This window comes from Crocuta crocuta, unplaced genomic scaffold (assembly GCF_008692635.1).
Source record: "Crocuta crocuta isolate KB4526 unplaced genomic scaffold, BGI_CrCroc_1.0 scaffold328, whole genome shotgun sequence".
NCBI lineage: Eukaryota > Metazoa > Chordata > Mammalia > Carnivora > Hyaenidae > Crocuta > Crocuta crocuta.
In genome coordinates, this window is record NW_027529645.1 from 381,903 (window position 1) to 407,281 (window position 25,379).

The window sequence follows — 25,379 nt, forward strand, 5'->3', positions numbered from 1 at the left end:
ATTTAAATTTAAAGAACGGAAGAAATACTGGAATAACTGGAAAAGCAGGAAGAGACTAAGAGTGAGCCAGATCTTGAAGGATGGAAAAAATTTAAATATTCAGAGAAGTAGAAGAAATAGTGAAAGTAGGGAAGCAACAAAGCATGTGAGGTGTGTTGTGTGTATTTTAAACATTGCTCAAGTATGAACTGTATACCATGAAAAAACTGAAGACTTAGTACCTGAAGTGTCAGCTGATTAGGAAGGCCAGCTGAAGGAATGAAATAACTATGTAATTGGAGGTATAATTATATGGTGAACTGAAACTTGTTCTTTATTCTTAACGTTAAGAAGCTTTCAACATTTGTCTACTGATGTACACAGATAAAAGGAAGAGCTCAGGTTAAGAGTGCTTGTGAGAAAACCACATGGCAGTCAATTCAGGAAAAATGTCTACAACCCACTTTACAGAAAACACATGAAGTTTTGAGTCTCATAGCAAAAATGTTATTTTTATTATTCTTACAGGTAACTTTATGGACATTCCTTTTGAAAACAACTGTGGGTATCTGAAAAGCAGCAACAAGAAGGCAGCACTCCAACCTTTCATTCCCACATCATATAATGAAGCTTTGCAGCTTATCATTGCTTTAAAGTCAGACACATGTGGATTCCCATCTTAGGGCTTTCACTTACCAGTTTTGTAACCGTTGGTGAATTAGACAATCAATATATATCTCACAGTACTCCCAGAAAAATGTTTAAGGTTACAAATTTGGCTAAAAGCATAACTTCTCTTAAGTCTTATTACCCTTCCTATTTAGTAATACCCCAATAATCAGAACAATTATAGTGAAGAACTAAATAATCCATGAAGAGCTCCTAGCCTTACACCTTAAACACATGTGCTTAAATTTATTATGTTCCTTTTTCATATGTATTTGTGTCTACATTAAAACTAGTCTATTTTCAACAGTCATCAAATGGAAAAGTATATAGTCATTTTGCCTGCTCTTATTTCAGCCATGAGGCCCAAATGAAAACCACTTTCCTGATTTTACATTCCTAACTCAGCTTGAATGTCTAGTAAGTGCTGTCTAATGGATTTTATTGTTTTCCTTACTGTGCTCATTATAAATGCAGATAATTACATATTTGTATTAGGAATACGCTGCTTCCAAAGCACACAGACTACTTTTTTTAAGTACTTATTTAAGATTAATGCTTTCCCAGATTTGGACAAGGCCAGTCAAGGGTTTTCCCCATAGCTTCTCTATATGAAAACAGGCCAGTTTAAATACATGTGCACACATGCACACACACTTCTTCCACAGCAAGATGGAAGAGAGTGGTTTTCTTTATAAGTCTCTTATCAAAAATAAATCTTGACTAATTTTAGTCACAAAATACTTAATGTGAAACTACTAGGCACAATGTCTGTATCCTAAGAGATACCCAATAATTATTAGTTTCCCCCCACATAAAAGTGGATATAAAAATAAATTTTTCTCACTTTTTGAAACTTAATACATACCCAGGCTTTCTTTTTAGCCTTACTGACATTGTAAAAGTAGTCAATCTTACTTAAGCTCACATCCTAAAAGAATCCCAACAAGGTCTAATTAATGTGCTAATTACTATCAATCAAGGGGATATTAAATAGTAGAACCCCACCCATTGTTACCATTCTAAATTACTACTAGTAAAGAAAGACAAAAACCCAGACAATCTAGCTGGCAGCGCTAGATCTACAATGTGTGGATTCTATTCTTTATCTCATTTAAAATTCAGGGTGAGATACTGTCACAGCAGTTGGAATAAACTGGTTCATCCTAGAAAACTACAGTCCTGTAAAACTCATTTTTGTACTCTTATCAGTTTTCTAAAAACCCAAACACCCAGAATAATAGAAGCAAAATTAATAGGTACTACTTTTTTCTGTATTCCTAAGATACAAATCAATTAAATACATTTATTTTATAAACTAATCACTACAAGCCTATAGCTTCATGTACTCAAATTGTTCTTTATAAATCATAGTATATATCTGAAAATATTCACCCAAAGCACCTTTATTTTTTAATATTTAATTTTGAGAGAGAGAGAGAGAGCAAGCGAGCCATGCATGCATATGCAAGAGCGGGGAAGGGGCAGAGAGAGGGAAACACATGATCGGAAGCAGGGTCCAGGCTCTGAGCTGTCAGCACAGAGCCTGACACAGGACTCGAACTCATGAACTGTGAGAGCATAACCAGAGCCAGTCAGACACTTAACCGACTGAGACACCCAGGTGCCCCCAAAGCACCTTTATTTTAAATTCAAATATATATACACACACATGGGTAAACTAGAAATAGTCTAAAAGGCCACTTACAGGAAGCATTTTTAAATAGAAAAAAAAAAGATTTTTTGCAAATCTTAATCAGTAAGTCCATAATTCCATTTTTTAATTTATTAGAATACTACAGTTAAGATATGCTTGAATAACCATTAGCAAACATACAAGTTGTGGGTATGATAAAATAATATATAGCAAAAGACGGAAACCTCAAAGAATAAAAGAATACTGCATTCTGCCCAAATAATCTCTAAGTAACATAAGTGAAAGTATTTTTCATAGAACAAAACCCAAATTAAAAATAATGTGTTAAAAAAATAACACATTTTAGTGACTGGTATATGCTAAATAGGCCTTAATATTATTGTATACGCAGGATAAGAATATGGGTCATGGAAGTGTTGTGGCTAATATTAATCTGATTAATAAATAGTATGTTCTATTCTATGTAGCTCATTCCTTTTATGTATCATCTTTCCATAGGACTTCTTAAAATAACTGAACTGGGTGGGGTAGAGTTTTAAAACCAACCATACAACTTTTCCTTAATAGCTATTACTGTTGTTCCAAATGACATAAGAAAGATTTACAAGGGAATGCAGCACATTGATTTCTCACTTTTGTTTCTCCCTTTTATACTTAAAAAAAGAAAAAATTAGTATGTTCTATAATCATACCTATTCTTTCTTCTTTGGAATATTTATCTTAGTGGTAGCTAAATGTTTGTAGCATACCCATTATTTAAACAATCTCAATAATCAAATTATTCACCCAGCTATAAAGATTTACCACCTCTCACCTCTGGTAGAGCAGAAATGTTATTGTTCTCTAAATTCAGCTCTTCAAGGGCACTGCATTTTGCCAGGGATCTGGGTATTGCTGACAATCTGTTGTATCTCAGACCAAGACGACTTAAACTGGACAGGTTTCCTGTGAACACACAAAAAAGAATTTTTTTTTTTTTAAGTCTAATGAACTTGGCACTGTCCCTGGCTATCCCCTAGGTATATATGAATTACTGTGAAGTACTATTTCAGCAAGATCCTTAACTCCTAGTACCAAGGAACTGCATACTACACTTTCAATTAGGATGAAACTGAAACCACTTTTGTGTCCACCTGTCTTAAAGAAATAATGAAATATATAGTTATAAAGTCAACTTTAAAAATAAATTATTACAAAGTATTGGCATACTTTAATAACAAATTGACCTATTTAGATATGGCCTAAATTAATGACATAGTACTGTATATTTTAAATTTATAATAAACATCCCATTTGTATACATGTGATCATCATCCAACACAGAACAATGGTTATATATAAACACGTTCATATAATTTCAAATGAATTTCCAAATTTCTAAAATGACATTATTTAAAATATAAATGCACAATTATTTTCTGAGATTGGAAAGGTTCAGTATTTTTCATGAGTTTAAATAGAAACATACCAAAATTTCTGAAGGTCTACCTGATGATAAAAAATTTCTCAATTTTTCTTTTAAATTCTTTTATATTAAGATTTTTTAAAAAGTTAAAGTTATATTCTCTCTTGTTATCTAAGCATATCCAATTTGAGTACAAATTAGCATTTACTGAATACATTAAAAAGCAAAGTAGAAAAACAGTCTAGTTTACTGGCAAGTTATATGTAAGCTACATGGATGAATACGATACCTGCCATCATAAAAAGTTTACATCAAACTTGATTTTCCAAACAATATACACTAGAAAACAAGTTTATTTTGATAACAGAAAGAGGGGGAAAAAAGGTAACAGAGACAAGAATTTAACTCAATGTACTTTTTGTCATGGCTGGTTAATTTATTTTTTGACTTGAAATTACAACTGCTATCACATTTTTAGATGGGCCAGGTTTAAATGCCAAATGTAGCCTCTAGTTTTAAACTAAATAGTATTACCAGTGTTAAAAATTACAGAAGTAGATGATTGTGCCACACTTAACATTTTATAGACCAATATTTTGATGTCTTTCAACTTCTACCAACTTTCTGAAGTCTTCCCATTTCTTTCTTTTTGCTTTGACCATTTCTCAGAAAGTTACTGAATAACTTTCTTTCTTAGATGTAACATTATCACAATACTTACAGGAAACACATAATTAGCTTATAGCATAAGTTAAGCCTTGAAACCTAATGGGCAGTCACTGTGCCTCATAATCCTATCTAGTTATTACTCATCTGCATCTTGCCCTCTTGCAGAAGAAATCAGAGATTAAAGTTATAAAAAATGACTAAATAGAGCTAATTTTTCCTCTTTACATCTTCAAGACAATAATTAGTCATTCATAATGAAAGTATTCTGACAAGTAAATACTAGAAGTCTAACCAACACTATATAATACAGAAAAACGTAGCAAACATTTCAATTCCTGTAGGAATTGTAATTACAACCTATTCCAGAGGTATGTTATTTTCATTTACGTTACTTTCTTAGGATACTGTCTGGAAACCAGGCCAAGAGTTTGCTGGTTCTGTTTAAGTAAGATTCCAATAGGTAGAAAACTGAATTCAAAATAAACAATAAAAACTATCACTTAGCAAAAACAAATTAATTTTGTCTTTAAAAAGGTTTCTAGGGGCACCTGGGTGGCTCAGTCGGTTAAGCGTCTGACTTCGGCTCAGGTCATGATCTCACGGTTTGTGGGTTTGAGCCCCGCGTCGGGCTCTGTGCTGACAGCTCAGAGCCTGGAGCCTGCTTTGGATTCTGTTTATCCCTCTCTCTCTGACCCTCCCTTGCTCATGCTGTCTCTCTCTCTCGGGGGTGGGGGTCGGGGGGGACATTAAAAAAAGAAAAGAAAAAGCTTTCTAAATTTAGGATGCTTCACTAGAATCTTTCTAAGTGAGGACTTTCCAAAGCCCCAGAGAATTTAAAGATTAGAAATAGGGTAAGAATAATATTTACTATTGTTATTACTGCATTCTGACAGTGAATATGATACAAATGTTTCTTAAAAGTTGGGTTGGCAAAAATAAAAATAATGTTTTATGATGAAATGTTAATTATAGCCATATCTGTAGTGGCAAAAATGGGGTCAACCTATTTATCAAGAATACATGAAAAATGATTTAAACTACAGACACCACAGTATCATAGACAAAACAAAGAATTTTACATTATCTATGTGACTCTGGGCAAGTTAACTTAACTGAATCTATTTCCTCATCGATAAAGTGGGGACAACACCAAAAACTCCACAGGTTGCTCTGAGGGTTAAATACAATGTGTGTAAGACAAGCAGCACAATGACTGATGTATAACAGGTATTCAAAACATAGTTTTATTCTATAGTACATTTCTATATTCTGCTATACTCCATGCTTATTAAAATTATGTTACAAAAATTTTAAGATGTGAAAGACTTTATGATGTTAAGTGAAAAAAAGGCAATAAAAACTATGCATTTTGTATGATCTCAACAGTATAAAAAACAAGTGGAAAAGAGTGGAAAGAAAACATCAAAACTAAGAGTTACCTCTGCATGGCAGAATTACCAAAGGTTAAAATTTTTTTCTTTGAACTTGCCTTTTCCTAATTCTCTATAGCTTTGTCATTTAAAAACATTTTGATAAAAAAAATCTGTAATTCTAAAGTATTTTAATTTTTTTTTTTAAATTTTTTAATGTTTTATTTATTTCTAGGAGAGAGAGAGAGAGACAGCATGAGCAGGGGAGGGTCAGAGAGAGAGGGAGACACAGACTCTGAAACAGGCTCCAGGCTCTGAGCTGGCAGTCAGCACAGAGCCCGACGCGGGGCTCGAACCCACGAACCGCGAGATCATGACCTAAGCGAAAGTTGGACACTTAACCGACTAAGCCACCCAGGATGCCCTAAAGTATTTTAATTTTAAAATCTGCAATATCTTCTACCATTTTTTCTTTGAATGCATATTTTACACTGGAGAGGTTTTATACTAATATAGAGGTTAAGACACTTTACATTGTGAGGCTCATCTTCTGCATAAAGTGTAGACATGAGATAAACTGTGCAAAAACAGAGCATAGTGGTTTGAATTCTTAGGTAGGCACCCTGATTTTAAAAAAGGCAAAAAAAATGATAAAATACCCAAGAAACAGCTGAAAGAGCCATTTGCAAGTAATAAGCATAGATTTTATCATAAGATATGTGAAGACTTATCAAAGCCACCAAGTAGTTACTGGCAAAGCAAGACTCAAACTCAGAGGGTACCTTATATCAAGGAATCATTCTTCAAGATCTTTACTGTGTTCTGTTAGTTTGTTACCTCTTGACACAGAAGCAAAATATGTTCATTTCTACTCCCATACTGTTTGTCCATGCTGTTGTGCTCATGCAATACATTTTTATTCCATACTGAATCCAACATATTTGTTCATGAAGCTTTCCCTGGCCACTGCACCAAGATCTCATTGATTTTCCTATAAACTGGGACTTATGGCTGTATACTGTTTTCACTATAAGATGGCATTTAATTATACTTGTTATGTTGTCATTTCATGGATTAGTTACCTCCATCCAAAAGACTGAAAATCCTTTAAGCAACAGACTTTATATATTTCTATCTCCCTACAGAATGTTTCAGTGTTAAGCACACAGTAGGCATTCACTCATACTTTCTTTTTTTAATGTTTATTTTGAGTGAAAGAAAGTCAGTGCAGAACCCGGTGTGGGGGGTTGATCTAAAAAACCATGAAATTATGACCTGAGCGGAAATTAAAAGCCTGACACTTAACTGGGAAGACACTTAACTGACTGAGCCACCCAGGTGCCCCTATTCTGATTTTGAAAGTGAGAAATTCAAGAGTTATTTTGCTTTTGAAAGATAAATTTTAGGAATCTGGTTCTATTTATTGGGCTTCTACGTTGATAAGCATTTAGAATTTGGTTACCATACTAATCTATTATTAGAGAAAGCTTTTAGGTTTTGATCAGAATAAAAATGTTTACAACACTGTATTTGTGTACTAATCTGCTCTTAACAGTGATTGAATGAAGCATGTCAGTTGATGGCACAAAATTATGGGGTCTTTGCACTTTATTCGTCAGGTAAAATTCAAAGACTCCTTGGCAAATGCTTTAGCCTCTTATTAAACGGAGCAGATTTCTTCCACAGGGAAAGCAGTGGTATGAATGAGAGAAAGGGATGGTCTGTCTTCTATTTTTTCCCCTAAGGTTGACTGCCTTTTTTAATCTTTAACTTCATATAGCAAATTGAAATTTTACTATAACATTTTGAAGCTCTTTAAAATCAGACGTTATCACTGCTTCTAGAAAAATTTCCACCTTTTTCCTCCTTGTAGCTATAGTGGCCATGGGGCATGGAAGAGGCAAAGAATAAAATATTGATTTTTTCTTTCCCTCCCTATTTTAAAATGAGAACCAAAGAAAAGCATCTCATGTAATTTTAAGATTTTACATTTTGCTCCTAATAGAAAGAAGAGGACAAATAGTAAATGTTTTAGTTTCTACAGTCATTAAAAAGCATGAATGGGGGCGCCTGGGTGGCTCAGTCAGTTAAGTGTCTGACTCCTGATTTCATTAAGCTCATGTCATGATCTCATGTTTTCAGAGATCAAGCTTGCCCCACTTTGGGCTTGTGCTGAGCATGGAGCCTGCTTGGGATCCTCTCTCTCCCTCTTTCTGCCCTTCCCCACTCATGTGCTTTCCTCTCTCTTTCCAAAAAGAATAGGTTTCTACAACTTAAAAATTACAAAATGAGGGGTGCTTGGATGGCTCAGACGATTAAGCGTCTGACTTCAGCTCAGGTCATGATCTCATGGTTCCTGAAGTTTGAGCTCTCCCATGGGACTCCCTGATGACAGGTCAGAGCCTGAAGTCTGCTTCAGATTCTGTGACTCCCTCTCTATGCCCCTTTCCTGCTTACGCTCTATCTCTGTCTCTCTCAAAAATAAATACGATCCTGTGTCTCCCTCCCTCTCTGCCCCTCCTCTGCTTGTGCTCTCTCTCTCAAAAATAAACAAACATTTTAAAAAATTACAAAATGAAAATGAGGGTGAAATTGCCACATGACATTATCTAATACTAAAATTAGTGATTATTTAAACAAAAATGGTACCTCCAACTTTCTTGAACTTGCCCCCACCCTTTTGGTGCGGTAGGAAAAGTTGAACTTCTAAAAATGTAATCTATAAGAATATGCTATTCTGATGAAAAACTCACATTTATAAAGCCCTTATCACTTTACTGAGAGCATGGCATGTTCGGTCATCCACATTTTGCCAAAATTCATTACTCTCAGAAAAACAAAAGGTAAAAACAACAACAAACAAAACATTAAGGGTGAAATATCAAAACTCTCTTGTGCCAGAAACAAAAAAGTTGGACATCAGAAATCTGACATTTACTATGATTCACCCCCTGCAGTGGGTTCAACTGTAACCTCTTTCAGTGAGCGGGTTTTACCACAAACTAAAGCACAGCCTAGAAATCAAGCTATAGCTTGCTTTAATGTTGAGCCATTGTGAATAAGAAATAAAATCAATGTTGCTGAGCTTCTGTGTATAAATGTAGGCTGATCACTGCCAATCACCGGCATTTAGCTTTTAAGTGCCTAACTTTGACTGTTAAGTTGTTCTGTGCTCTGCTCTGACAGCTTGCTTTCTTATGCTGTCAGATTTTTAAATTACAGCAACATCAAATGACTGTGAATTAAAACTGGATGCTTTCAACTTCAGCAAATATAATCAGCATCTTTAGGTTAATTCAGTATAGCTTCTGAGTAAAACTCTAACTCAAATGATCTTAATCTTTTTTTAACAAAGTAGCAAAAAAAACCCCAGAAAAGGCACACAGTTCTAATGATTAAATAATGTCAAAGGCTTTTTTCCCCCAGAAACCGTGAACTAAGAAACTGAAATCAAACTAAAAAGCAAGCAATATAAAGAATTCTTAAATGTCAAAAACCCGAAAGAATGCCACCATTAAAAAGAAAACTTGTAAAGTTGCTATATGAAGTTGCACTGTAATTACCTAAAACCTAATTACTAAAACTCTACTTGTTGATACAACCATAATTACTGTAATATATCTTCAGAGCCCAGTGTAACAAAAGACCTCTGTGAATTTTTGTGCTCCAACCTTGAAGGCCAGGTCTTATTACAGATTACTTTCTTTATCTCATTTGAGAAGAATAGAAAATAAAGTATTTTTTCCTATTTCAGACTTTTCACCACTCCCCACCACGGGTTTTAGAAAATCACCAGAGATATCTCAGAAAGCTTTAAGGTACCAAGTCCATAGTTTAAAACAAAATGACTGCTGTAAGGAAGCTTAATATCTTCTTTAGTCATAACTGATTCCTGAATGAGAAAATATTTACATGAAAGAAAATATACTTTTTATTCAGCAGGGTAGACTAATGGTTAAATCAGAGATACTATAAATATGTTTGTAAGTACTCTCTCACTTAACTGCAACCAACTGTCCCCTCCCTATTTCCTTCTGCCTCTTCTCCACATCCTGTGAGCTGTCAGTGATCCTGGCACACTGCTCGGCCTGGATATAAATGGCAGTGATTACCGCCAACGAGTGATTACTACTCTAGCAGGGTTCATGTTACATCAAGAAAGGGGTAAAAACATCTTGGTCTACTTATAAGAAAAAAAGACAAGGAAATAAAGTGACTTTTGGAAAACTGATTGTCAGGTAATAGTTAAAAGATCTCATTTCAATAGGGCAAGTTTCTCTAGTCTAGAAAAAAGGAGAGTAGAGCAGCTGCTCAGGACTCAAATCAACTGTGGACAGGTATTCATTTTTTGGTTTGTTTTTCATTTTAAGTTACACTTTTCAAGAAACAGATTAGGAAAAAATAGGAAAAGTATCAGGAGAACCATATTCCAGATAGTTTGCCACTAAATTTTTTGGGTGAATTTCTCTTCTCCAATAACGAGAGGGAGAATCTCAAAGGTCAATTAAGACTGTTGAGATTTGTAACAGACCAAGACCCAAATGTTCAAATTTGTCACCAAATCTCAACCTTCTGCTATATAAAGGAAAAGGCAAAGTAATTATTTTAATAATAATTCTTAATAATAATAAATGAGAGTATTATAGGTGCACCTGGGTGGCTTAGTTGATTGACTCTTAATTTGAGCTCAGGTCATGATCTCATGGTTTGAGTCTGAGCTCCACATAGGGCTCCATGTTGGGGACCCTGCTTGGGATTCTTTCTCTCTCATTCTCTCTCTCTCTCTCTCTCTCTCTTCCCCGCCCCCCCCGCCCAAGCTTGGGAGNAAAGAGACAATATTATTAAAAATTATAATAAACCTTACTTATTCACTTTGTCATTATTTGGATTAAATTATAAGTACTCAATTTGCTGAAAACTATCAAAGCATATAAAAGTAATTAGTAAAATTTTTCTTATCTTTGGATCAACTGGGTGGCTCAGTCAGTTAAGTGGCCAACTCTGGCTCAGGTCATGACCTTGCAGTTCAGGAGTTTAAGTTCTGTGTTGGGCTCTGTGTTGACAGCTCAGAGCATGGAGTCTGCTTCGGATTCTGGGTCTCCTTGTCTCTCTGCCCCTCCCCCACTCGTGCTCTGTCTCTCTCTGCCCCTCTCTCAAAAATAAACACTAAAAATTTTTTTAAATAAAATTTTTCTTATTGTTAATGTTTCAGCTCTCACTGAGTTCCAATACATACTTGTAATGTGATCACACAGAATATGTTAGAACTGAGGCATATGTGTTATTGTGAGATAACATCTTAACCACACAGATTAAAGATGAAGTCAAATGTTTTCATATTAATAAACATACTTAAATTATAGTAATTCTGACAGAAGAGAGATACATACAATTAAGAAATCTAGGAGAAAGAAGGTTACATGGAGAAGTCACCCATTGCCAGAGGCAGTGAATCTAAAACACCCTGACCCTAGTCCTAGTAAATGGAAGATTTTATCATCCACTACCACCTACACTTCCTGTTTGCCAGGGCTATTCATTTTTGTACTTTCATTTAATCCCCCTTTGATTGTCACTTAACAGATATAGACACATGCATAAAATATTAAATAACAAAATATTGTTGGACTATTTCAGAGCAAGAACAGGGCTGACCGAGGAACAGACCCTATATATGTCCATTTGTTCAGAGTAGAGTAAATTATATGGGTATTTAGGAGAAAGAGTCCTAAGCAGAGAGACCAAGAAGTACAAAGGCCCCTGATGCTAGAACTTGCCCAATATGCTTAAGGACCAATAAAGTGTTTAGCATCTATAATATCCTAAGAAATATACAGTGACTAAGCATGAGTGAGAAGGATATATCAGTTCAAGCATCTTTAATTTTGGTTTCGCTATCAGATTTGCAGTAAACAACCTTTATTTTTCTTTCTAAAACTGAGCAAGACTCAGTTGCTTTTTTAAAGTGCTTTTACATGACATGCCACTAAAAACTGATCATGTTAAGAATATGCATTATTCTTTCTTTTTTCCTTTACTGTTGCCATTAGTTGGTTGTTTAGAACAAGCAAACTTACAGACCTTTCAATGTAAGAATATACAACCTATGTAAATAAGTCTATGTAATTCAAGAAAACTATAAAAAGCATATACACTACATAAAACCATCAAAATTAAATGTATATGCTGAACCGGCTCAGAGTATCCCAGGTAAATGGACCCTGAAAGATCAACATCGAGGAATTATAATACAGTTCTTAAATATACTAGAGTTCCTGAATTTCAGAAATAAAGAAAAGTACTCTGGGTGGCCAGGAAAAAAGATTTAGTCACTTGCAATGGAAAAAAAATGGACTGGCCTCCTACTTTTGTACATTCAATGCCAGAAAACAGAACTATCTATTTAGTTTTTTTACTAAGGTTCTTAAGGAAACAAAGCTGGACCCAATGATTTTTATATCCATTCAAACTGTTCAAATATAAAGGTTTCAAAGAGATGCCTGGGAGGCTGAGTTGGTCAAGTGTCTGACTCTTGGTTTCGGTTCAGGTCACGATCTCGTCGTTTACTGAGTTCGAGCCCTGCACTGGGCTCTGCATTGACAGCACAGAACTGCATGGGGTTCATATTCTCTCTTCTCTTCTCTCTCTCAAAATAAATAAATAAATTTAAAAAAAACCCTAAAGGCTACAAACATTCTATAACTAGGGAACAGTTATTAATGAACTGTTTCTAAGAAAACACTACAAGACTGACTTGAGCCAACCAAGAGATGACTGGTACAACTATGGAAAAAGGACTGTCAATAAACATGAAGATGAAAAACAACTATAAATCAGCACAAGATATACCATGAATGTTTCATGTCCCAATGGTGTAACTAACCTAAATTAGGAGGAAAAAAAGATAAAAAAGGGCAGGTAGTAGAATAAATTTACTGACTGCTTCATCTATGTCACTCCACTCAGTAAAAGCAGAATAATATTCAGCTGCACACAGAAGACTTATCAAGACAGACCATATACTGAGCTATAAAAGTCTCAAAAAATTTAAATGATTCAGGTCACAATAAGTTTTCCATCACAATGGAATTAAATTAGAAATCATGAACAGAAAAACTCTTGGAAAAATGTAAGACACTGGGAACTAAATAACACTTCTAAATAAACCATAGATCACAGGAGAAACAAAAAAGTAAATTAGAAGGTATCTTGAACAAAACCAAAGAGAAAAACACAATATATCAGGATTTGGGGAATGCTACTAAAGCAGTACATAGGGGAGATTTATAGCACTAAATGCATATATAAGAAGAAATCTTCAAAGTAAGAACATACAATACAAACTAAATATGTCAGTATGTAATACAAACAAAAAACTCTACCTCACATCAATAACATCAAGCTTCCACGGTAAGAAACCAAAAAAGAATAAAAGTCACAGCCGATAAAATAATAAAAGGTCAAAGTGGAAATCAATGAAATAAAAGTCGAAGAAATAGAGAAAAACAATGAAACTTAGAGATAATCAATAAAATTGATACATTTCTAACCAGACAGGAAAAAAAGAGAGATCTATAAGTTACTACTAAGTTACTGATAACAGGAATGAGAGTATAGATTCTATAGTACTATTAAGGGAATATTATAAACAATTTTATGCCTATTAAATGTGACAACATAAGTAAAATGGACCTATTCCTTGAAAGACATAAATGATTAAGTTTGCACAAGAATAAAGTAATAACCTAAATAGCTCTCTTTTAAGAAAATTGAAATCGTTTTTAAAAGCATTCCTATAAAGAAAAATCCTGACCCAGGTGGCTTCATGATGAATCTTACCACATCTTAAAGGAAGAAACAATGCCAATTTTATACAAACTGTTCCCAAAACTGAAGAGTAGAGAACACTTCCATACTTATATGTAGCCAGCATTATCCTAAAACTGAAACTAGAAAATACAGGTTTTATAACATTATATGTGACTAGATGGTATATTCAAAGCAGTTAAGTAAATCAACTTTTTAAAACTTCTACCAGAATGTACCTTTTTTCATTATGTCTTCTTGGTAAGCAATGTCAATCATATTAGCTGGGTTTCTGTCAAGTTCGGGGCAAAATTGTAAAACTGTGTTTTATTAGTTTCTTCATTGCATTGCCTTTATTCTCTTTCTAGAACTTCTAGTCTTGTCTCCCAAGACTCTTTTTCAATTATTTTGTATCTTCTTTTTGTTTTAGATTCTAAGGGGCTTTTTCCACTTATCCTACAGCATCACTCTTTTGGTCTTTGGATGTGTTCGTTATATTCTACAGTATTTCCTTTAGAGTTAAACTTTATATGGCAAGGATATTTCTAAGCAACGTATTCTTTGTTTCTTTTTTCTATCAGCCTGATCTTATTTTATAGATGTAACATATATCTTTTCTTTTTTTCCTCTAGGATCACTTCTCTTTGCTCATCTTGGCCATTTCAGTAGATTTTAGAGAGAAAAGGAAGAAAGAATTGCATTCAGTCTCTACTGAACCAGAAATTGGGATTCTTTTATTTATATAGGAAATTTCTAAAATTACTATTAATATTAGTAGAGCAATTCACTATATGCTATATACCATACTGCCTTTCAGAGATGAATCTAATGCAATTAACTAGAATACTTAGTCTGTTGTCACTATAAATAATGTGACACAAAGAACTCCAGGCCAAGAATCATGAAGATATAGGTTCTAATGGCTAGCTGTTATATCTTAAAGAAGTGTCAGATTGTTATCCTGTAAAGTAATAGTTGTCCGGTAACCTAAAACAGTTTAATGCAAGTTATATAAAAATTCTTTAGCAACTGCTTCTGTTTCAACAGTAGACTAGGTAATTCAGACAAATTCTCCCATTGAAAACAATTTAACTCTTCCAAAACAAAAGTCAGAGAGCTAACAAGATAATGACTACTTACCAGGGCAGAAATCAGCTGGGAACCCAAAGAAATAAGCAAAATAATGGAGAAAATTTTGTCCCAAGAGTGCTTCTTTAACCAGAAGACTTAGCTAATAAGGCATGTTTCTGTCAACAGTAAAAATCTATAGCCAGCCAAGTGTGGGGAGCCCAGAAATTAATGTCAACTGGGATACTATAGGGCTGTACCTTAGCATTAAGGGTAAACCAGAAGTAAAAGAGCCTTCCAATTAGTCTGCAGACTACTTTTGAATGACCTAGGAGACCAGAAAAATTTCAAACCTTAGAACACGGATGGGTTCAAGTGGTCCCTTAGGTTCCTGACAGAAACAAAATCCTTCTGGAGAAAGATATCATGTCACAGGCTTCTTATGATTTAGTAAGAGAACCTCACAAATATTCATTACTGAAATTATAAAAATTAAGTACAAGTGTAATTTTCCTAAATAAACATTATAGTATTCTTATAACAAACCACTAACTAAAAAGGTATCCAAACTTTTTAAAATTTCTTGTACTCTTTGTACAAATATATGGGCATTTAGAAAGATACACAAGACTGTATAAATACAGAACATATCACAATATGCACTTCCAACTTTTGGAGGCTGTGGCTAGGTCTTTGAACACATTTTGTACTTCAAGACATCTCTTAGTCCCTTCAATAGCAGAGATGAACAAACTTTAAGCTATATTAGCCAAGATTTTAAAAATTAAACAGTAGTGGTCTTATTTTTCAGTGTGGTTGGCTTTAGCAAAGAAGAGGCCACATCCTGTATAATAACATGCAACATTCTGAAATAAGCCGAAGCAAAAAATGCACTAATTCTGCAATTTAAGCAGTTATAATAAAATATATACTCTATCAATATTTGACATTCCTTTTTATAATCTAATTGAACTCCTTTCCTAAAACCTAATTATTTTCACCAAGAAATGGAAATAAGCAATTTTAAAATACTCTTTTAGAAGTTTTACTATGACAATGGTGAATTTTAATCTTTTAACTTTTACTATAGAAATGGATCAAAAATAGTCTTTTTAATGTCCAAGTAGTTATAAATGAGTATCAGTATCTTCTTTCTCCATTCATACCTATAGTATCTGGGAGGTCTAGCAGTTCATTGTGCTGCAAGTCAAGGTTGGTTATCTGTGTGCAGTTTCCAATCTCCTTTGGGAGGTGTTCAAGTTGATTGTGAGCTACATCCAGCGTAATGAGGTTACATAATTCACCTGTGAAATTGACCAACATAAAAATTTAACAAGGATTATTAATATATTAGATTATTAATATACTAATACTACTGAAAGAAAACTTCATGTTCTATATGACAATTATAATTTCTTTCTGAAAATGTAAAAGCCAAACACAGATCTGAAACTGTTATTAGAAAATGACAGCTTACAAATATTAAATCATTATGTCATACACCTGTAACTACTACTGTAATGTTATGTCAATTATAACTCAATTAAAAAAAAATAACATCTGATAAAGTTAAAATGATTATAAATGACTACCAATCACACCATGTTAAAGACTGAATGAAGGGAACTGGGGAAGATAAAGTTTGGACTCTAATTGCCTTCAAGCCAAAAGTAATTAAAACTTTTTTTTATTTGCCATCTTTTATAATAAACGATACTTGAAATTTAGTTGCCTCCAAAATGGCTTCCATTACCCTAAAAGAAGATACATAACTCCAAAAAGTGAGTTGAGGCAAGTAAATAAAGCAAGATGGAACAGCTGTGATTCTACCCAGTTATTGATATACTGCAGGACTTCTGTCAGTTTGGACTGGATAATTCATTGCTATCAGAGGCTGTCCTAAGATAAGCAGCACCCCTAGCTTATACCCATTAAATCCAAACAGCACCCCACAACCAAGCTGTAACAATCAAGACTGTCTCTAGACATTAAGAAATGCCTTCTGTTGTAACACTGACAAAATTGTCCTCAGTTGAGAATCATGGCTACGTTGGAATAAGAAAGTTCAATTCTATCCAATTCTCACACTTTTCAAAAGAAGTTGGAAACCTAGATTTTCATATAAAATATTTAAATGCTTAAATGCTAACAACTAATTCTTAGGTTAAAATAGAACAAAACACTGTCTTAACACATTTGTGGACTTTTCTCAGTATTCAAAATGCCAGTTTGATAGCCTCTGAACATAGAAACAGATTAGTTACTAACATTTTAGGACAGAAATTTGTATATAACTATCTAATATTAACACTAAAAAGTGTTTTAAAAGCAGAATATAATCACCTGGACTCAAATTAACTCAAACTCTTTTGATTTGTGTAAATCACCACATGGCAATTGGACTATTTTGAACACATTCTCTCTAGAAAGTTATCCAAAACTCTGCAAAGTGAGGAAATCATGGTAATACAGACACATTAGGAAAGAGTGTCACCTAGTAACACTAATACTTCTTTCTCACAATCTAGTAATCCCTAAATATTTTGAAAATGATTAAGACTCAGGAAACGTGATTTAATTTTAACAACACACTCAAAAAAAAGTAACATGATTTTAAAACCTGGTCTGTTAGTCCCTGAAATACAATACACCCACAACTAAATTATATTATTATTGTGTGTTAAATTTGAAAATTATTTTAGACTCTCCCCAAAATCCAAAATCCATGTATAAATTTAAAGACCCATGAAGAACTTTAAATTTTCTTCAGTCCAAAGATCTAGTAAACTTCAGGAAAGTTTATCATTTATATAAAGTTCCCATGAAAATCTGTAATATTTTTAAAACTAATCCAAAACTTATTTAATGCGATTAACAAAACATTTTTAGTGTTGGCACTGGGAGTTTAAGATTCCTCTTCTTTAGAGTAATACTCGTAACTGCCCAAGCTCTTCTTATTCGTATTCAATTAACTGGAAACACCTGAAAATTGTGAACATACGATAAATTCTGTAGTTGGCAATACTGTGACCTAGGTAAGAGCCTAGGTTACAATTTGCAATATATTTACACATTAAATATCTAAGCACTTCATGAAATACTTTGCTATAGCACTATTTGTTATTTTTATACTATCTAGCTACATAGTACTTTTAAGCATGTTTCACCACATCTGATCCAAATATAACAAAAAACAAAACAAAATATAAGTCCATCCTAGATGGTTTTCAAAGACAATAACCAAGGTGTTAATAGTGACTTGCTTCAGACTGGGTTTAAGAGTAGTTTTTATTTTCTAATTTATACATTTGTATTTTACAATTTTTGTTTTTGTATATTTTTGAATTCAAAGAAGGAAAAAAAGGGAGATTGAAGAGGTAAACACTAGCAGTGTCTTCTCCACTATTCACGGAACAGCACATTCTGACCCCAAACAGAAGCTTCCTGTCTGTGGAACAGATGGGCATCTTTCGGTGAAAACAAATGGATCAAACTACTGTACTGCTAACATCAGCCATTAATATTATGCACCTTAGGACTCATTCTATACTTACTAAGCAATCTTTTGATTTTGAATTTGACTTCCCACACATTTGCCTACAGAGAGAACATGGACTTCATTCATTCATCCATTCTATAAATGCTTATTAAGCACCTACCATGTGCTAGGATACAGTAAGAGGAAAAAAAAGGAGATAAAATGCTTGCCTTTATAGAACTTATATTTTAATAAGGAAAAAATAAATTAACATATAATCAAGGTCCGAGGAAGTATTAAGGGCTATAAAAGAAAACAAAGTCAGGTAAAAGTAGAAGAGTATGATGGGGGAAGGAGACTGGAGATGTTGATAATAAATAAAATAGAAAGAAACTCCGATGAAGTACCATTTGAAAACAAACCTAAAATAATGGGAGAGGGAAGAAACAATGAGAATATCTGGGGGAAGAATTTTCCAGGCTGAGTGAAGAACAAGCACAAGGACTCTGAGGCAAGAGTAGTTCAAAACACAACAGAGGACAATGTGGCTGGAATCATGATTAAGGAAATCAGGTGGTAGGGAGATAAAGTAGATCTGGGTCAGATTCATTTTAGGTCTTGTAAGCTAAGGTAAAGATTTCAGCTTTGACTAAGGAGATACTGATAATGGTAATAAGAGTGCTTTTTGTTGTTGCTGTTTTTATATAGCAGTTTACAGAAAAATTGCACAGCAAGTACAGACAGTTCCCATATAGCCTCTTCCTCACAGTTTCCCTATTAACATCTTCCATTATTAGGTGGTACACTTGTTGCAGCTGATAAATCAACATCAGTATATTATTTCTAGCTGAAAGTTTTTATTTTACATAAGCATTTACTCTGTGTTGTCCAGTTCTATGGGCCTTGATAAAAAGTATCATGTATCCATCATTACAAATACCGTATAGAATAGTTTAACTGCCCTAAAAATCCTGTTTCACTTATTTATTCACCCCAATTTCCCTCTCCCCCAAAGCCTCTGGCAACCACTGATTTTTTACTTCTTCCTTTTCCAGAGTGTTATATATAGTTGGAATCACATAAAATGTAAAATTTTTGAGACAGGCTTATTTCACTTAGCAATATGCATTTGAGGTCCCTCTATGCCTTTCTGTGGCTTGATAGCTCATTTATCACTGAACAATTCTCCACTGTATAGCTATACCACAGTTTATCCATTCATTTATTAAATGCTATCTTGGTTGCTTCCTATTTTTAACAACTATGAATAAAACCACTAAAAACATTTTATGTGCAGCTTTCTGTATGGACAGAAGTTTTCAACTCTTTTGGGTAAATAATTAGGAGTATGATTGATGGACTGTGATGGTAAGACCCTATGTTTAGCTTTGAAAAAATTTGTCACTGACTTCTAAGGGTCTATACCATTGTGCATTCTCACCAGTAACAAAAAAAGACTTTGTATTTGTGTTTGGTGGTGTCAGTGTTTTGGATTTTAGACATTCTAATAAGTAAGTAGCGGTGATGGTTGTACTTTGAAACTATTGCTTTATAGGATATAAAGCAGCCTTATGGAAAAGCAATAATAATGTGATTATGTTTGCCCCCAAAACACAAAATTTATTCTGGAAAAATAAGAGCTACCTAAAAATATACTATGAAAAGTAGAACATTGTAGGCATCAAGTAGAAGGTAAATACACATACACAAAGTGATGTGTAAAATGAGAAGCAAGATTCTGGTTGGGTAGTTTGAGGAAAGCTAGATTTTAAAAGATGGTCAGAAACTATAGATAAGCCCCACCCCCCTCGCCAAAAAGATATGAGAAAACTAGAGGGGGAAAAAAAAATCATGAATTCACAATTCCTTTACTAGGGATATATTCAATAGAAACGAATCCATATATTTATCAAGAGACTTTTTATCACAATAACATAGTAGCACTATCTGTATTAGCCCCAAATTACGATACAAAACAAGAGAATGGATAAATTGTGGCATATTCACGCTATGGGATAATATGCAATAATGAGAATAAACTATCTCTAACTACATACATCAGTTATGATGAATAATGCCAAGAACTCAAACACAAAAACATATGTAGATTATGGTTCCATTTATATAGAAACAAGGAAAATTAATGTTTGACTGTAAAAGTCAGGATACTAAGTTTAATCTTTGATGGGAATGAATAGTGACTGAAAGGGGTCTCCTGAGTGGTACTGATGTTCTATTTTTTAACCTGGACACTGATATTACACACTTGGCAAACAATCTTCAGTTGTACATTTATGACATATTAATAAACATTTTTTTTTTTATTGGGCCTGCCTCTGGCCCAAGCTCTTGCTTTTTTGGACATTCTTTAATCCAAACCATGGTAGAGAAACACAAAAAGCCATTTCTTAAATTTGTATTTAAATGAATAATCTTCAACATTTTTAGTAAAAATTTAAGTCTAAATTAATTCCATTCTAAAAGTTTATTTTCCTTTCATCTTATCTTTAGAGGAGGCAAAGGTTGCATGCTATTTCCAAGACTTTTTAAGCATGATATTATCCTACATCCAGACAATGGAGCATGCCGGACATACTCTTTCTCAAAGGTGACAATATTGTCTAAACTCTTGTTGGAGGATTCTTCCTGCTATTTCTGTAAGCAATATAGTCCCCCAGGTTACTCTAATATATTCAACCCACTTTCATTTTGTAATATAGGATGCTAGTGTTCCACATGCAAAAAGCAATCGAATACACGGTGCCTGAAAACCGTAAGTGAGATAGTCGGAATGTGAAACTAATGTTCATCAAACAACAGAAGAATGATTTTAGGAGGAGGAAAGGTTTTTTTCCTCCCTTTCTGGAGAATTATTAAAATTTAATAATTAAATATTTAAATATCAAATTCCTGAAGATTATTGAGATTTTTTCCAAGTTTCTTATTTTGGAAAGATCTTTGACCTTTAATAATTATTGCTAAAAATATTTTATACATGGCTTTATTTATAGTACAACCTTAACAAAATATGTGATTAAATAAGTGACAGAACAAAATGTGTGGGGTTTAATCAGTAACAAAAAAACAGAATCATACAAACATTTGAATATACTATGTCCCTAAAACATAAAAGAAGATAAATTACTGCTCTAACAGCATTAATTCCATCAGTCAGAAAAAAAGATTTCCAGGTGTATTCTCTTTACAGGCACAATACTAAGCACTAAACATACAAAGACCGTAAGACATTAAATACTTGGTTCTTATGAAACTTAAAAGTAGAAGAAAACCAACATGTGATTTGATGGAGGCCAGTGAGGGCTCTGCTTGTGAAATTTCACCATTAAAAAGCCATTCTTATAGATATTCAAGGTCTTTCATGGTCAAAGTTCTTTACCTTTAGGATGATCATCTCATTCACTTATTCATTCAAGAAAAATTTATCGTGAACCTGGAAGAAATGGAGAAATTCCTAGACACCCACACACTACCAAAACTCAAACAGGAAGAAATAGGAAATTTGAATAGATCCATAACTAGTGTAGAAATTGAATCAGTTATCAAAAATCTCCCAACAAATAAGAGTCCTGCACCAAATGGCCTCCCTGGCAAATTCTACCAGACATTTAAAGCAGAGTTAATATCGATCCTTCTCAAGCTCTTCCAAAAAATAGATATGAAAGGAAAACTTCCAGACTCATTCTATGAATCCAGCATTTCCTGGATTCCCAAACCAGACAGACCTCACAAAAAAAGGAGAATTACAAGCCAATGCCCCTGATGAACATGGATGCAAAAATTCTCAACAAGATACTAGCAAATCGAATTCAACAGCTTTATAAAAAGAATTATTCACCTTGATCAAGTGGGATTCATTCCTGGGTTACAGGGCTGGTTCAATATTTGCAAATCAACCAATGTGATACACCACTTTAATAAAAGAATGGATAAGAACCATATGATCCTGTCAATAGACGTGGAAAAAGCATTTGACAAAAAACAGCATCCTTTCTTAATGAAAACCCTCAAGAAAGTCAAGATACAAGGAACATTACTTAAACATCATAAAAGCCATATATGAAAAGCCCACAGCTAATATCATCTTCAATGGGGAAAAACTGAGAGCTTTCCCCCTGAGATCAGGAACATGTCAGGGGTGTCCACTCTCACCACTGTTGTTTAACATAGTGCTGGAAGTCCTAGCATCAGCAATCGGACAGCAAAATGAAATAAAAGGCATCAAAATTGACAAAGAAGTCAAACTTGCACTTTTCGCAGGCAACATGGTACTCTACATGGAAAACCCAAAAGACTCCACCAAAAGACTGTAACAACTGATACATGAATTCAGCAAAGTGGCAGGGTACAAAATCAGTGTACAGAAATCGGTTGCATTTTTATACACCAATAATGAAGCAACAGAAAGAGAAATAGAGAAACTGATTCCATTTACAATTGCACCAAGAACCATAAAATACCTAGAAAGAAACCTAACCAAATATGTAAAAGATCTGTATGTTGAAGAAGACACTAAGAATTGGAAAAACATTCCATGCTCATGGATTGGAAGAATAAATATTGTTAAAATGTCAATACTACCCAAAGCAATCTACACATTCAATGCAATCCCAATCAAAAATGTACCAGGATTCTTCTCAAAGCTGGAACAAACAATCCTAAAATTTGTATGGAATCACAAAAGACCCCGAATAACCAAAGTAATACTGAAGAAAACCAAAGCGGGAGGCATCATAATCCCAGACTTTAGCCTCTACTACAAAGCTGTAATCATCAAGACAGTATGGTATTAGCACAAAAAGAGACACATAGACCAACGTAATAGAGAACCCAGAATTGGAACCACAAATGTATAGCCAACTAATCTTTGACAGAACAGGAAAGAGCATCCAATGGCAAAAAGACAGTCCCCTTAGCAAATGGTGCTGGGAGAACTGGATAGCAACATGCATAAGAATGAAAACTAGACCATTTTCTTACACTATACACAAAAATAAACTCAAAATGGATACAGGACCTAAATGTGAGACAGAAAACCACCAAAACCCTAGAGGAGAAAGCAAGCAACAACCTCTTGACCTCAGCTGCAATTTCTTGCTCCACACCTCTCCAAACGCAAGGGGATTAAAAGCAAAAATGAACTATTGGAACCTCATCAAGATAAAAAGCCTCTGCACTGCAAAAGAAACAAAACTAAAAAGCAACCAATGGAATGGGAAATGATAACTGAAATGACATATCAGGTAAAACGTTAGTATCCAAAATCTATAAAGAACTTATCAAACTCAAGACCTGAAAAATAAATAATCCAGTGAAGAAATGGGCAGAGGACGTGAACAGACATGTCCAAAGACATCCAGATGTCCAACAGACACACGAAAAGATGCTCAACATCACTCATCATCATGGAAACACAAATCAAAACCACAATAAGATACCACCTCACACCAGTCAGAGTGGCTAAAATTAACAACTCAGGAAACAACAGATGTTGGTGAAGATGTGAAGAAATGGGAACCCTCTTGCACTGTTAGTGGGAATGCAAACTGGTGTAGCCGCTCTGGAAAACAGCGTGAAGGTTCCTCAAAAAGTTAAAAATAGAACTACCCTACCACCCAGCAATAGCACTACTAGGAATTTATCTAAGGGATACAGGAGTGCTGATGCATAGGGGCACATGTACCCCAATGTTCATAGCAGCACTTTCAACAATAGCCAAATTATGGAAAAAGCATAAATGTCCATTAACTAATGAATGGATAAAGATGTAGTATGTATATACAATGGAATACTACTTGGCAATGAGAAAGAAGGAAATCATACCATTTGCAGCAATATGGATGGAACTGGAAGGTATTATGCTGAGTAAAATAAGTCAATCAGAGGACAGGTTATCATAGGTTTTCATTCATATGTAGATCTCTAGAAACTTAACAGAAGATCATGGGGGGATGGAAGGGGAAAAAATAGTTACAGAGAGGGAAGGAAGCAAACCATAAGAGACTCTTAAATACAGAGAACAAACTGAGGGTGTACGGGGGGGTGGAGGAGAGTGGAAAATGGGTGATGGGCATTGAGGAGGACACTTGTTGAAATGAGCACTGGGTGTTGTATGTAAGCGATGAACCACAGGAATCTACCCCAAAAACCAAAAGCATACTTCACACACTGTAGGTTAGCCATTTGACAATAAATTATATTTAAAAAAAAAAAAAAAAGAAATAAGAAAATAAAGTGACAGGAAGTAATAACTGTTGTAAACCAAAGTAAAGCAAGGGAAGAAAATTAGAAATAAGAGTTTTAATGGGCAGCAGGGAGGAACCATGTGCATATGTGAACTGATACATGGGACAGGTAAGAGGAAATAAGGATAAAAGGACAGAACAAAAGAGATCTGCAGTTTTAAATATCAAACTAAAGAACACAGACTTTTTGATCAGGTAATAAAGTACAATTTAAAGATTCTGAATAAGCATGATAATCAGGATGTTGTTATAAAAAGTCTATTTTTGGGAGGCACCTGCATGGGTCAGTCAGTTAAGCGACTAGCTCTTGATTTCAGCTCAGGTCATGATCTCACACTCATGAGATTGAGCCCCATATCCAGCTCCACACTGGGCAAGAAGTCTGCTTAAGATTCTTGCTCTCCCTCTGCTCCTCCCCCACTAACACTTTCTAAATAAGTAAATAATAAAAGTCTATTTTCTCATTGAAAGATGTATTGAAGCAAGCAGAATTAGGAGGCACAGTCTATCAGGAAGCTACCGCTATTAGCCCACATTAAATAGTATGAGGACTACAGTGAATAATCAATAGCAGTGGAATATATAGGCCCACTAGAAGAGCAACTAAGAGTCGTGGAAAAAACAACAGGAATGCGGTAAGAGGAGTGATTCTCAAATTATATGCAGTGAGTGACTAGTTTGTGTTTTTGGTTTTTTCCCAGGTGGTTGTGAACTAATATTCTGTAAACTACAAAATTGCATTCTTGGATGTTCCAGCAATGTCAAATTGTTATACAAGATTCTAAATGCTTACTCTCAATTTCTGTTATTAACCTGTGACAAAAACATTGGTTGGCCTGTCTGGTGATTAGACCACACCTTGACAAGAACTAGAATAGGAAGAAAAATCCTTGGACTCCAAGATCTTGATCCAGAATTGACAGAGAAGATAATGATGCAATTAAAAGAGAGAAACAGAATCCAAAAGGAAGAGATGCGTGGTGAGGAGTTATATTTTGATCATGCTGACTTTGAGATA

At 34.3% G+C, this 25,379-nt stretch overlaps 1 protein-coding gene across 1 annotated transcript in view; it reads right to left on the minus strand.

The window, feature by feature from the left end:
• SHOC2 (SHOC2 leucine rich repeat scaffold protein) overlaps positions 1–25,379 on the minus strand; it is a 97,456-nt gene that overhangs the window by 12,676 nt on the left and 59,401 nt on the right. The window contains exons 3-4 of the mRNA XM_077762426.1: positions 15,787–15,924; positions 3,117–3,247 (exon numbers count right to left, since the gene is read on the minus strand). Of these exons, the coding sequence (XP_077618552.1) occupies positions 3,117–3,247; positions 15,787–15,924 (269 nt within the window). The remainder of the gene's footprint in view (positions 1–3,116; positions 3,248–15,786; positions 15,925–25,379) is intronic.